At 51.4% G+C, this 14650-nt stretch overlaps 1 protein-coding gene across 3 annotated transcripts in view; it reads left to right on the top strand.

The window, feature by feature from the left end:
• Cacna1e (calcium voltage-gated channel subunit alpha1 E) overlaps positions 1-14650 on the top strand; it is a 296345-nt gene that overhangs the window by 222565 nt on the left and 59130 nt on the right. For 2 of the 3 annotated variants that reach the window (XM_027934922.2, XM_027934920.2), the window contains exons 19-25: positions 2957-3013; positions 4161-4814; positions 5173-5486; positions 7394-7550; positions 8636-8765; positions 9490-9549; positions 10267-10373. In XM_027934922.2, coding sequence (XP_027790723.1) covers positions 2957-3013; positions 4161-4814; positions 5173-5486; positions 7394-7550; positions 8636-8765; positions 9490-9549; positions 10267-10373 — 1479 coding nt within the window. The remainder of the gene's footprint in view (positions 1-2956; positions 3014-4160; positions 4815-5172; positions 5487-7393; positions 7551-8635; positions 8766-9489; positions 9550-10266; positions 10374-14650) is intronic. The other variant, XM_027934923.2, reaches the window with a different exon arrangement.

The raw sequence follows: 14650 nt of genomic DNA, 5'->3' as shown, positions 1-14650 counted from the left end.
TGCGCTTCAGGTCTGCCAGAGAACTCAGCAAATGAGGCTGAGGGGGTGCAGCCAGGAGTCGGGAGAACAGGGAAGCTGTGTCCTGGAACCTGTAGGAGAAACCCTGAGGAGTAGGAGTGGCGCTACCTGCTATTCAAGGACCGCTTAGGATGGGGACAGAAAAGGGACCGTTGGATTCAACAAGAACTGTTAGTGACCTTACGAGGAGCCAGGTGGGAACAGAATCCAGGTGGACTAGATTGGGGAGAGAAGGGGAGGCGACAAAGCAGAGGATTCAGCCTGGATCCAGGGCTAGAGGTAGAACTAGGGCCTTCAGCCTGGGCCCTGCAGGGGCCTGGCCTCTCCCTTGTGAGAGGGAGCCATCTGGGAGGAGGGGCTCAGAGCCTGCCATTGCTTTGGACCTGCCTGAGGCCTGTGTGAGTGGCCCAGAGGGCATCGATGGGGCGGGTCTGAGCCCCGTGGGAGGTGGAATTCTATCCTGACACCAGACCTTGTCACTCCTTACTTGAAGCTGGTAAGGGAGGAGTTCTTGATGACCCAATGTTTGTGAGAAGTTCTCCTGACTGGACTTCCGCCTCCCCTTGTAGGGATACTCCCAAGTTCTGTGTGGGGAGGGGAGTCCCACATAACCATCATCTTTTTGCATTGTTCAAAATTGCAAAGGCCTGGCCTCCTGTCCCCTCTTATGTGAGTGGGAGAAAAAAAAAAAATCATCAAAGATGGATGAGGCAATGCCAAGTACCTCTTCAGAGTATTCTCTAGGTCTTGAGTGATTTCTATCTACCTTCCCTGAACTCATGAATTTGGGCTAAAACTCATGCACAGGTATAAAAATGGGGATGGAGAGGACTGGTTGCTGCTCATGAGTGGGTGGCTCTATTTACTGACATGAGGATGCCTGGGGGAGAAGTGGGTTTGGAGAGATGTGATTTGGGACAGTGGTTGGCCCAGAGTAGAAACTCGCTATTTATGGAAAGAAAGAATGAATGAAATGTGGGTAGGCCATGTGCCTCAGGGCACAGTGAGATAGAAGGTGCTACAAATTTTCAAGGTGAGCCAAGACCTGGGCTCTAGTTCCCACACATGTGCTGCGAGCGTGTGCTGTTGGCCATGGTAACCACTGGGGGTGTGTCCTACTGCGGTATGCAGACCAGACCCCTGCTTTCTGGTCTGCGGTGTAACTAAGTGCAAATGACTAGAAAGGAAAAATGGGAAGGGCATCATGGCAACTAAAGGTGTCAGAGTGCTGGTCCTAGTTCTGTCACTTATTGCGACTTCAGAAATTCTATTTCCCTATCTTTGAAAGGGAAGGGTGCCCTTTGCCCTTCCTGTTCCACAAGGCTATGGTCGGATGTCCACAAGGTCACATTTGTGTGATTTGAAGATGTGGATACTTCTTTGTGTGGTTTTCGGCATGAATGTGAATTTGGATCTTTGTCTATGTGAGTAGAGAGGCAAAGGAGAGTGTGAAGTGTGTGTCTGATGTGTGTGACAATCAGAATTTGGCTTCTCTTTGGCCTGGCCTGGGTGTGTGTGTATGTTTGTATGTCCGTTTTTTTTTTTGTTGTTGTTTTGTTTTTTTGGTGTATGTGAGAGAGACGGAATCCTTCCATGTACTCACACCTTTACATTCTTCTGGAGAGCTGGCATTCGAATATTTGAAAATTTGCAAATAGATGGGATGTTGTGCTTTTCCTGGCGGGCTGTGCCTGCTGCCTGGAGTGCATGTTCTATTTCTCTCTGCTGCCCGTGCTTCTCGGCACCCCACCCAACCTGTGCCTGGTGGCAGTGCGGGCTGCAGATGCTGAGGGATGTGTTCAATGGAGGTGCCTACAGGCATCTCCACAATCTCCACCACAATGTCGGCATCAGTGGGTGCTTGTGTGCATACACACACTGGGCCTCCTCTAGACACCCAGAGGGGGGCTCAGACCAGCTGCCTCTCTTCTCCCTCAGGCCTCCCCTTGGATCAAGCTCCTCTCTGGACATGAGTGATGTGGCAGGCGGCAGTGTTAGATCGCATAGCATGATCTGCCTTGGGGGTGGCGCTCTCAGGGAAGGAGCAGCAATTTCCCACCTCCCAGGTCCAGCAGGGCCCACTGAGCTGGGCCAAGTTCAGCAGTCCAGGGGCTGGAGCAGACTTGCTCTAAGGATATCCTAGATGTGTTGTCTTCCTCCTGAGCATGGACCCTGTGCTGACAGTCTCATTTCACCACACAGCCTGTCCACTTTAACAGGTGCCATCACCTCTGTCACCCTGACCTTCCATTAACCTTGTGTTTATAAGGACAGTGTGTGTGGGGAAGAGAGATTTTTTTCTGTGTAAGATTAAGAAGGTCGATACTGTGCTTTACCCATTGAGCAGACTGAACCTCTGGCCAGGGCATCATGCTATGCAGATGCAGAGGCACTACTTACATCTCGGAGGATGTGGATGGTGGCACATGGTAGCCCTGCCTTTGGCCATAGGCTGCTCTAAGCCTCATGGGTATGCATGGCGGAGCATTTATTCCCTGCATGTTTTATGAGATGGAGTCAGGATCTGCCATAGGAGTGGCAGGTAGGGGAGTCACCTATGTGAATGTGCTTTGTTATCTGGAAATGATCAGGGAGAAGGGATAACTGCTCATCAAAGTTGCTCAAATAGTTCTCTGAAGGATGGGCAGGTGGAGGTGTGAGTGCCACTGGGCATGACGTTTGAGCATCTGTATGAACTGATATGACCTCTTTGTCCCTGCATGTGTGCTTCAAACATGAGATCCATGTATTTGCTAATAGCAAGGACTCAAAAGTCGCCACTCGGTTGGAGCAGTGAAGATGGGGAGTCCACAGCACCTGTGGTGAACCTGCGGACTGCCGAGGACTCTCACCTCCCTCCAGAAATCTGCTGGTGGCTGTGGGGCTTGAGCTTCCCAGAGGTTGGGGTGAACTGAACCTGTTCATTTTTCTTTCCCAGAAGAGACAGAAGGAGAAGACACCACATGTCGATGTGGGAGCCACGCAGCAGCCACCTGTATGTGTGTACCGGTTTGCGTGTTTGTGAGTGGTTCCGTGTGGGTGTGGGGACAATGTGTTTTTGTCCTTGCTGTGGACAAAGTGGCAGTGGGTGTGCATGTCAGCGTGTGCCTCGGCGTGTGTGTGTGTTCCATGCCCATGACCTGTGGACGTGCCCTTCTGCACCTTTCAACATGTGCTTCTGTCAGCGTGTGTCAAGTACGCGGCCCTGTGCGTTGTTGCTCTTGTGTGTGGCCTGTGAGTGGGCATGTGTTGGTAATTGGCACTGGGTGTTCCCCCCATAGCAGTTGTGTACATCCGTGTGGGCCTCGGTGAGGGTGTGTGTGGGTACATGAGAGTCCCCTTGACAGTGGTGGGCGTGTGCCCGTGACATGTAAGGAGTGTGTCTGTCCTTCTGCCCTGGGAGCCCTCTCCTGTGCGCTCTTCTGCATGCCTCACATCCGCATTCCCACTGCCACGTGGTTGCTCCTCTAGGCCTGTGAGCTGCAGAGCTCAGGAGTGATTTTGAGCAGGAGCTGGTGGTCGTCTCTGTGTAGACCATTTCCTATGGGTTTTATCAGCTCTTGTGCAAGAGACCCACAGGCCTCTCACTTTGGGGGGACGATGTCAAGATTTTTGCTACATAGATCTACTTGCCACTGTTCTTAACCTCTGTTGGTGTGTGAGCATGGTCCGTCTCCCCCCTCGCTATTCCAGGCTGCAGTCTAAGGGAAAAGCAAGGGAGATGAAGGGGAGGAAAGTCTCTGACCTAGAATCCAGGGCCATTGGTGGGTACGGAGTGGGCTCTGGCTGATGTCCTGAATCCAAGGAGTACCAGGGAGCGAGGGCCTTTGTACAACTGCCCTCGTAGACTCTGGGGACGTGAGAGTTGGTACTAGAGCTGATCCCTCCCCTACCCCTTGGCTACTGCAGAACAGGGATTGGAGGGAAGAGCACCGTGGACGGGACTGGGAGGCATGGGTCCTTTGACCTACTATTCATGGCCACTCTGCTCCTTGCATCTCTCTGTGCTTCCTGTCTCAGGTCTGAGGCGCTCCCATTTGCTCCCCCACCTTGTGCCCCATTTGCTCATGGCCCCCGTGGCCGCCCTCCTTGGTCTGTGGCTATTGGGTTCTGATGTGGTGCTCCCCATCTCCCCTTGCCAGGAGGGAGCGGAGGCGCAGGCACCATATGTCCGTGTGGGAGCAGCGCACCAGCCAGCTGAGGAGACACATGCAGATGTCCAGCCAGGAGGCCCTCAACAAAGAGGAGGCCCCACCGATGAACCCCCTCAACCCCCTCAACCCACTGAGCCCCCTCAACCCGCTCAATGCTCACCCCAGCCTCTACCGGAGGCCCAGGCCTATCGAGGGCCTGGCCCTGGGCCTGGGCCTGGAGAAGTGCGAGGAGGAGCGCATCAGCCGTGGGGGATCCCTCAAGGGGGACGGAGGGGACCTGACCAGTGTCCTGGACAACCAGAGAAGCCCTTTGTCCCTAGGCAAGCGGGAACCACCATGGCTGGCCAGGCCTTGTCATGGGAATTGTGACCCCACCCAGCAGGAGACTGGGGGAGGGGAGACTGTGGTGACCTTCGAGGACCGGGCCAGGCACAGACAGAGCCAGCGTCGTAGCCGGCACCGCCGGGTCAGAACAGAAGGCAAAGAATCGACCTCGACCTCCCGGAGCAGGTCTGCCAGCCAGGAGAGGAATCTGGACGAAGGGGTGCCTGCCGAGGGGGAGCAGGACCGTGAGCCCCGGGGAAGCCACGGGGGCAAGGAACCGACTATCCACGAAGAGGACAGGGGCCAGGACTTGAGGAGGTAAATGAGTCCCCAGAGTGCCTAGAGGCAAGTAGCATAGGACAGGGTAAGGAATTCTTCAACAGGAGGCTTTCTCCGCCCGTTTCCCCTTTAATAAAATGGTAGATGAGGCTGAAATGCCCTTTAGAAGGTATGAATACATATCACAGGCAATGGGATCCATCCCCCTGAAGACGATGTCTGGTCTTCTCGGGCATCTCTGCTGGGGGTGGGCACAGATGGAGGGACGGGAATAAGGCAGTGGATGTGGCCTGCGGGGCTTGCCCCTCCACCTGGCCGAGTGGGGCTGGAAGGCGTGCTGCTGTGTGTGCTCCAGCAGGCCCCCTCCAGCTCTGGCCACCTCTCCCTCCCTCTCCAGAACCAACAGTCTGATGGTGTCCAGGGGTTCTGGGCTAGCAGGAGCCCTCGATGAGGCAGAAACACCCCTAGTCCTGCCCCAACCTGAGCTGGAGGTGGGGAAGGATGCCACGCTGACGGAGCAGGAGCCGGAAGGCAGCAGTGAGCAAGCCCTGCTGGGCGACGTGCAGCTGGATGTGGGCCGGGGCATCAGCCAGAGCGAGCCTGACCTCTCCTGCATCATGGCCAACACTGACAAGGCCACCACTGAGAGCACCAGCGTCACGGTCGCCATCCCTGAAGTGGGCCCCTTGGTGGATTCGACAGTGGTTCACAGTGAGCACAGTCCCTGGCCCCTTTCCACCCACTGCCCACCCCACCCAGGGCCAGGCACAGCTGGCTCTAGGGTCATTGCAGCAAAGCTTCATAGAAAGTCCCCACCAAAATTTCTTCGGGTAGAACATGGTGGTGGCTTTCTTTTGCAAAATGAAAAGGTTTTTTTCTCAATCTTATATTTTGCCCATAAAATTTCCTTAAGCTTTGGTCCTGTGACTAGATTCATCAGAGGGATCCTATGTGACTGGGTACCCAGTTCCATGTCCAGCTGTTTGATTTAACTTTTGAATACTCAGTGGTGTTCTCTGTGACCTCTATGGTGCTCTGTCACCAGGGCAAATGAGGAGGGAACCCCTGCTAGGGTGCACTGTGGCAAGAGGGCTCTTTCTGGCCCTGGTTCTGCTCACTAAAAGTGGCCTCCCAAAACCTCTGCATCTCTCCAGACCTCAGTTTGGCATCTGTAAAGTGAGCCTTGAACTAGAGAATCTGAGGTCTTTCCCTGCTAACATTTTATGATTCCATTACTCTTTATCAATTCTTTTTCTCCTACGAGCTTTTAGTCACACTTTCTCTCTGAAGAAGTTCCTTCAGGCAACAGATGTTCATCTGTGAAACTTTAAAGGGAAACAAAGCAAAAAATAATTTCACCCTTGACCCCATCCCACCCCACCCCTCCCGGCCTCAGTCCCCCTAGCCATACCCCCCTGAGTTGTTTTCCTTCCACTTTTCCACACTTTTCTTCCACACATGTCTTCTCCTGTTCCTGTTTGCCTTTCTTCCATGGCTTGCTCTCTCTTCCTTCATATTTTTCACAATCAAAATGCCAGTTCTGCTTTGAAAAGTGAAATCTCGCGTGTCCAGTGCTTCCTGGGGCTAACTCGGGCATGCTTGAGGACTCCAGACTCAGTCTCTTTTGGTGTCTGTTTGATTTTACACTTTAATAAATGTTTTGGATCCTCCTTCATAAGAAATAGCCCAAGAGAGCTTGACTGTCCCTCTGTTCCCATTCCAGGGCTAGTCTGTGGCCTTGGGCACAGGTATGTGTGTGATAGGAAGGCTTTTGGATACACCACATGAGTCCCCTTTTGGAAGGCCCCAGCGAGGTGCCAGGACCACAGAGGTTTGCTGCCCACCTGGGGTTCCAGGATAGAGTCACTCACTGAACAGAGTAGTGGGAGGGGCTGGCTGGGTCCCCCTCCCTATTCTGTTAGCCTCAGCCTCCAGCCATCTTCACCTATATGGGGACTCAAGTATGGAAACAGAACAGCGGCCCAAGACGTCTACTCATCGGCTGGCTCCATGGTCCTCCCAGCTTGGCTTGTAGTCACAGACCCATATTCGTATGACTACTGCATTCTCATCTCTACATTCACCACGGCTAGAAAAGGCACAGCCAAAAACGGCAGCTGCAAACAGAGTAATAGTTTCTCGAGATCTTCCCCTGCAACGTGATGTCATTGAAAGCATATAGGATTTTGAATCCCAAACCCATTCTAGCTGTATGACCTTAGGCAAGGTGCTTATGTCCTGGAACTGTCTGTACAATGGGAATAATAATTTATGCCACTCAGGGTTTATTGATATAAAAATTCAGTGAGTTCAATAAGAATCCAGAGTTTAAATATCTAAATTTTGTAAATTTTTCAACCATGCTGTTTGCTGGGCCATAGAAATTCAACTGTAAAGGAAGAGACGTGACCATTATCCTTTGTGTGGCATACAAGATTATGTCACATAGAATTTGGACAAGGGGAAGGACTCAACTTTATTATAGAAAATACCCCCAGTGTTTGCAGAGAGCCTGGCTGGGGGCATCCTGGCACCCCTTTCCCAACTGTGCTGTCCCCAACTGTAATTGAAGGGCACTGTGCCAAGTTTCTGAAAATTCCAACATGTTCCTCTTGCAGTTAGCAACAAGACTGATGGAGAAGCCAGTCCCTTGAAGGAGGAAGATATCAAAGAGGAGGAAGAGGAGGTAGAGAAGAAGAAGAAGAAGGAGAAGCGTGAGACGGGCAAAGCCATGGTGCCCCACAGCTCCATGTTCATCTTCAGCACCACCAACCCGTGAGACACTTTCCAGTGCTACCCCTTTGGCATGAGGGCAGATAACCAGGGTTTGAGCCAGAGTGATAGGAGGAGGGATGCTAGCCTTCCTAGTAGAAGGTGACCAGACATAGAAGCATCCAGGATCCAATAGGTGAGGTCAGCCGTTAAGTCAACAGCCTCTGAACTCTGTGCCCACAGTCTACAGAGTAACTGAAGACGGGAGAGATGTCATGAGAAAAGAACCCCTTCACCCATTCTTTGGTCAGTAAGTGGTATGGAGGGAAGGAGGATATTTACTTGAGGAGGTGTCACCAAACATCCCAAAAGGTAGCAGAGCTGAGACCATAGATCCTAGAATGACCACATCATTTCAGTGGGCATGCTCTCAAAGCAGAGCTTGGTGAATGAGATGAGGTTGTCAGGGAAAAGTCTAGAAGGTCAGGTTCAGGAAGGATAGGATTTGGAAGAAGCTACTGCCTTCTGCCCTGGAAGTGACATGCAGATCATCTTCTGAGACTAGGAGGACACAGAAACCTTTAATGGGCACACGGGTGGCAGGGTTCAGGTGGGACTCTGGGATGGGAGGAACCCAGGTTAAGCCGTCAGTCATTGTAAGGCTGGAAAGTAGAATATAGAATATACTTCCATCCCAATAGCCTGTGAAAACCAATTGCTGTTCTTATTAGGAATTTTAATTAGAATCAAGGCCTGTTTTTGTATCTTGGTTCCTTATAGTTTTCTGGGCAGGTCCCAGCTACACAGGGGAGAAGACCCTGAGATGCAGTGGAGGGCACTCCCTGGCCACCTGAGATTGTGTTGTGTAGCCTGATGCCATTTGCTCCTGTGGCTGTTGTGCTTGCGGATGATGGGTCTTGTCTTGTGTGTTCAGCCTCTAACCAATCTGATTACCTTCCTCCACTGGGGCTGATAATGAAGGGTGGTGCCTGAGAAATTAAGTTGCTCTCCCTGGAGGCTCCTTCTGAAGAGTGCCTGGCTGTGTGGAAGAGACCAGGGTTGGGTAGAAGGAGTAAGAGGGATAGGGAGGGGAGAGACAAGTGCCCAACTCAGTGAGGCCAGCTCAGCAGGTCTCATCTGCCCCACAGGATCCGGAGGGCCTGCCATTACATTGTGAACCTGCGCTACTTTGAGATGTGCATCCTCCTGGTGATCGCAGCCAGCAGCATTGCCCTGGCCGCGGAGGACCCTGTCCTGACCAACTCGGAGCGCAACAAAGTAGGTGTACGGGGGCCATTTGCTGATCTCTGTGGTTCTCTGGGACCTGCCCCATCCCTACCCCTCTCCTCCAGCTGCAATTGGAAGTGAGCAAAGATTGGCAGGAGGGTTGCTGGGGAATGAGAAAACATGGAGAAATTTCCCACTCCTGTTTCTCAGCAGTATGACCATTCCAGAGAAGCCCCTCACAATCCCCCAACCATACTGTATGCCTTTATGCTGCAGCTGTGGGTCTTCACCCAGAACCAGCCAGGGCTTGAGAGGGGGCCTGCAGCTACCTGCAGGCTCAGGGGGATCTGACAGAGTCTAGATTGATGCACGCACAAAGCGGGAGCTACAGCTTTATCACAGGGGGTTGAGATATCCCTGGGATCCCACGAGTGTATGTCAGGAGATCTGAGGGTGGCAAGGAGGGGAGGGACTGTCAATGATTCCAGATCCAAAATCAGAACTGGAGCAAGTTTTGTGGGAGGAATTCAGACCCAAAATGTTAAGTTCTGGCCAAAGAGAGGAAATGGTCAAGGACTGGCCACTGGGCCACGTGGCTCCAGCAGGCTTCAGGGCCCTCTTGTCACTACCTCCACCTCAATTCAACAGCGGTTGTAATTCCACACACCTTTGTTCTTAGGGGGAGTGGTGGGAGCCAGCGTAGTTGTGCAGGACTGAAGTGTACATGTACCCTGGTGGCCTATGTGCTCCTCTTCCCTCTCCCTGTGTCTTACAGGTCCTGAGGTATTTCGACTATGTGTTCACGGGTGTGTTCACCTTTGAAATGGTTATAAAGGTAAAAATCCTCCTGAGAAAACCTGGACTCCGGGGTTTGGATGGGTCGCCTGTCTGCTCCTTGAGTTTAGGGTCTTTCCCCAATGATGCCATATAGTAGCTCATGACAGAGCCTTAGGAGAGTCTGCTGATTCCTTCACTCATCTCTGAATCCTGAGGACATCTGTGTCAGCGAGACATACCTATGTAGCTGTCTTTGGGCTGTACAAATCTGTACATGTGGCCCGAGTAGTGGGAAGACAGTGTGTAGACAGGTGAACTTGAGTGAACTCTCCCCTCTGCCCAGTGTACTTCCTAGATTGAGCCTGGGCAGGTGCCAAGGCAAAGGGTCAGGTAGAGGTGAGATTTCCTGGACTCCGTCCAATCCTAGGTCTACTCCCTTCAATCACCATGATATCCCCCACCCCCACATGCCTATCTTGTTCCCAGTCTCTCATCTGGGTTTTACCCACCTGTGCATATGTGGCAAGGTCTGGAGCTCTGGGCCACAAAGAATAGGAATCTAGTTCCATACCATGTGGCTAAGAGAAAGGAGCCTCAGCGATCACCATTACCTGGAGCGAGCCTGTTGGACACCCACTCTTGCTCCTCAGGTCTCAGGGTAGGGTTGGTTGAGGAGATGGTGGCAGTAGAGGCACTGCCATGATGAGCCAAAGCTCATGACTGTCATCCGCCCTTGCTGAGCTCACCTGTGGTTGTTTATACCCTTGTCCTGCAGATGATAGACCAGGGCTTGATCCTGCAGGATGGGTCCTATTTCCGAGACCTCTGGAACATCTTGGACTTTGTGGTGGTGGTTGGTGCATTGGTGGCCTTTGCTCTGGCGTAAGTGGCTTGATTCCTAATTTGTTCCCTTTTCTTCCCCCTCTTCCTGGAGACTCTGGTTGATTCAAGGCCTTCTCCGTGGCCAGCCTGAGAAATGAAACAGTGGGTCCAAAGACTGCTGCCCCAGGAATCTGCTTACCACTCGTCCTCCACTGACCTCCTAAGGGCTTCACAGCTTCAGCTCATGTGACCTTAATACTCCTGCTTCCCCTGTCCTGCCAGAAAGCATCAGGAGGCAGAAGTCAGAGGCCCCAGCACATGAGGAGCTCAGGGTGTTGGCAATGCCTCCATGCACCTAGAAGCAGACCCAAGGATAGCAGATGTGTCTTTTCATTCTTAAGCCTATCAAAGGAACAGCTCGAAAGAAGGATGCAGAGGGAGAGCAGTTTGTGTTTCCAGAGTCCTGTGCACAGGGAAGTTTTTGCCCTTGAGTAGGGGTAACCAAGAACTAGTGCAGGGACATAAAGATCATATGGATATGTTTCATCTCCAGACATCACGACTTTCCAAACTCTCCTGACTACACACTTAAGAAGATGGTCTTAAGCCATTCAGGTGACTAAACCATGTTCATTTCATTTGGGGGACTTTCTCCCCCACACACATTGATACTACTGTAGCAGGTTTTCAATCATATTCTCATATTTTCTGCAGAACTCAGCCAATGGAGGGGGCTCTCGTAGCCCTCTACTATCCCTATTCTAGCTAAGAAATAGGGATACTGTTGGGGCATTTTGGAAACCAGGTGTTGGGAAGGCCCTAGCAGGACTGATGACAGCCTCTGAGCTCTGTCCATACCTTGTCCTATGGAGAGCAGCTTCTGTCTCTTCCAGGTGACACAGTAGAATTCCCTGAGCCATCCTTCCATCCTCTTTAAGTAGGAGCCACCCCTTCTAAGCAAGGTGAGCTCCACGTTATTTCTGATGAAACAGAAGGAAGCTCAGCAGCATGAGGGAAGGGACAAGGTGTCTCCATAGGTTTCCTCTTTGCAGGCCTAAGCTGTTAGGAGGTCAGTCATCCCTCCTCCCTGCAAACACCACCAGCTTCCATTCCTTATCCATCCTGGCAGGAGAAAAAAGGTGGGGTGAAGCTCAGAAGCATGCTCAGAAGAATGCTTCCCAAGTAGGTGCACTCTGTCTGCAGGAGAGGGGAGAGCTCCCCAGCTGTGCTAAGAGTCGAAGCTCATCCAGAAGCAGAAAGGACTGCTGCAGCCACTGAGACCCTCCCAAAGAGAGCGTGGTTGAGTATGACTCTGAGATTGGCTGGCGGTCAGGATAAGTCTGGTGTGCCTTGTCCCCTTGTGCTCTAGTGTAGTAACCCCATTGGACTTGGGTGGAATTGCCTTTCCCCTCCCAAAAGGAAACTTTAATTAGACACGCGTGAACTGTTCCCCAGGAAATTTCACACAAGTATCACAGGTTCTCCCAGCAGTGTCAAAACGCCCAGATCTTCCTTGTCTCTCTTGGGAAGATATGTTAGTCTACCTTTGTCCTAAGGTAGCCCACCTTATTTTTGTTTAGAGATAAATAAAATATTACCCTTGAGTTCTCAAAAGGTCAAGCTACCTTCTAATTCTATCAGTTCATTCGCATGCATTATTCCCCATGTAATTCTCTCATTTTGACTCAGTAGAATAGTTTGTCTTTGGATAAAGGGTGAAGAGAGAACAGCTACAGGAAAGAACTCAAAGGAACTTGAGGAAGAATAGTGTTCACTGGGGTGGCGGGAAAGGTGTGGGCTGTGGAGTCGGGCAGAGCCTAGTTTGAAGATCAGCCCCTCTCCCTTCCAGCTGTGTGTCCTTGAACCACACCAAAAATATGAATCCTCCCAACCTCAGTTATCTCAAAACATGGAGACAAGATGTGTGAAGTGTTTAGCACAGGGCCTGGCAGTGTGAGTGATCAGTAAACATTAATTCTCTGCTTTATCCTTCTAACTCTCACTTCCTGTCATGAAGTCTGAATATAGGAGCTATGTATGTGATGGTGCATAATACATGTAGATAGTTGAAGATGGACTTGGGCCAGTCCAAGAACTGTGTGACTGTTTCTCACCCATCCGCCCCCACCGGTGTCCGTGAGCCTGGTAACCAAGCAGGTGTGTCGGTGCCCGTGGGCGGCAGGTTAGAGGTGCAATTTAGAAGTCCCTGTGTGCTTTCCCTCTGCACAGTCCAGCTGTCTTTCCTCGGGCTAAGAGTTACAACGATGTGCTGTGGGCTTGTCATCTGTCTTGTTCTTTCTCTGTGCTCTTTGAAACATGGCAGTGGTGGCTTTAGTGCTGGTGGCAGGGGAAGCCTTAACAGCCCTGGACCTGAAGGCTCTCTCTTGGTCCTCAGACCAGGTACAGTGCAGAGAACTCCAGAAAGCCCCTGGGTTGGGGTCCCTGCTTATGTGATGGATTGACAGTTATGATCCATCACTTGCTTTTAGTGATGTCACTTCTCGAACTTTCTCTTCATTTCTCCCCAAAATGCCGCTGGTCTTGCCCACCCTTCTCCATACACTCTGTCATCATCCTTCCAAGCTTGCCATGCCTAGTCCCTCTCCTTTTCTCTGCTCATGAAGCAGGCCCCCTGCTCTCCCTTCGTCTGGTTTTTAATCACATTTGCTGAAGTCCAGGTAATGCTTTCTCTCACCCATATACCCATGCTTCCTAACTCTGCTCCTTCCCTTCTCATTAAGGGCACCAGAGAATTCAGCTCTACTATCACATTGGTAGGGTTAGCAGGACTCCCACTTGACAGCATCTTGAAGGCATGGTCTGGGGAAGAGAGCCCATGTCTCCCAGCGTCAGGGACTCAGGCCAGCAGGAAGCCAACTGTGGGTTTTCAGTCTCTCTCCTTGTGGTTGTATAACTTTGATCCTCATTGCCCATAGATTTGCCCCACAGAATGTCCACCATTCAGATAACCTTATTCCTGTCCTGGTTTCTTTGTATCCTCCTTGACACTGAACCATGCCTTGCCGAGGCTTCTGCAAAGGCTACTGCTCAGTCAGTTTGAACAGCTGATGGAGGTTGCCATGGTAGCACCATTATGTGGCTCCTCAGAAACCAGAGGTGATTTGGCATCCCTTCCACCAATGCCAGCCAGAGCCTTCTCAGAACCCAGTCTGACTCACAAGAGCAGTGTCCCACACCAAGGTGAGGGAATAGCCTCCAGCTGAATTCTCAAAGAAAGCTGCACTGTCCACCAAGTCCTGTCGCAGAGATCTGCACCTGCCGTCACGTGCTTCCTAAAGCTTATGTGTTATGTATGTAGTTGCTGGAGAGAGGTCACTGTTCTCTGTAGCCACATACATACTAAATTAATTCTTTATAATGTAAACCTGCCAAATTCCGTTTGGAAACTTGACTGACTTTTGACGAGAAGAGGGAGGGGATTTGTTATCAGCATGCACGCATCAGTGGATAGGAAAATCAACAGAAAGATACCCACTTTGCATCTCTTCTGTTCTTCTCAGTCTACTTTTACATTATAAAGCATTTATAAGAACACTCGGGTCTCCTCCTAAGCCCAGAGTCTCTGTAGGGAGGTGGGCAGGTTTTGGCAGGGGTTGGGAAGAGCTCTCCCTAATTCCACTGCCCTCACAATACCCCACTTTCTGGGCCATATGGAGACACGTAGTGTTTGCCAACTATAAATGTCCCCAGCTATGCCTTTTCCTCTTTGAGGTTTCAAGAAAAGTCTGGTGAGTGGCTAGGTCTATGAAACCTTTGTCTTTTATTTTTCTTCTTCTGAAAAGGGGGGATTCTTCTGTGTGGTGACTTTTTTTCCTACGAAGAACCAGATACTGCTTCCCTTAATTTCCTGAGATCATGTTGCCATCGCTTCTGCTTCCTGGCCTCCTGGGTGGGAAGGTGGAGATGGTTACGGCCTTGGCATTTCTGGGTACCTGCATATCAGGTGCATTCTTGCACTTCAGGGCACCTCACCCCACCCCAAGGCAGCTGCCTGTGGGATAGGTCACGTGACCACCATGCAGGTTGTCTTCTTGAGCCTTACAGGACCCTGCATGGTGAAGGTGCTGTGTCCACGTGGCTCATGTCTTCCAGGTTTATGAAGGAAGTTGTGCAGGCAGGTAGATAAGGACAGCATCTTAGAGGGGAAGCGCTGGAGAGGCCTGGAATGCCTTGTTTGGGGGACCTTCACCTTCCATTTCCACTGTTCCATGGGATGTCACTTGGCTTGTTCAACTCACATGGGCAGGTGAGCTGTCCTGAGTTCCATTCTCAGTAGTAAGCTCACAGCCGTGATTGCTTGTTGGCACAGATGTTTT

The sequence above is a fragment of the Marmota flaviventris genome, chromosome 12, assembly GCF_047511675.1.
Source record: "Marmota flaviventris isolate mMarFla1 chromosome 12, mMarFla1.hap1, whole genome shotgun sequence".
NCBI lineage: Eukaryota > Metazoa > Chordata > Mammalia > Rodentia > Sciuridae > Marmota > Marmota flaviventris.
Note: the sequence above shows the minus strand (reverse complement) of the source record. Positions and strands in the feature narration are given on the sequence as shown.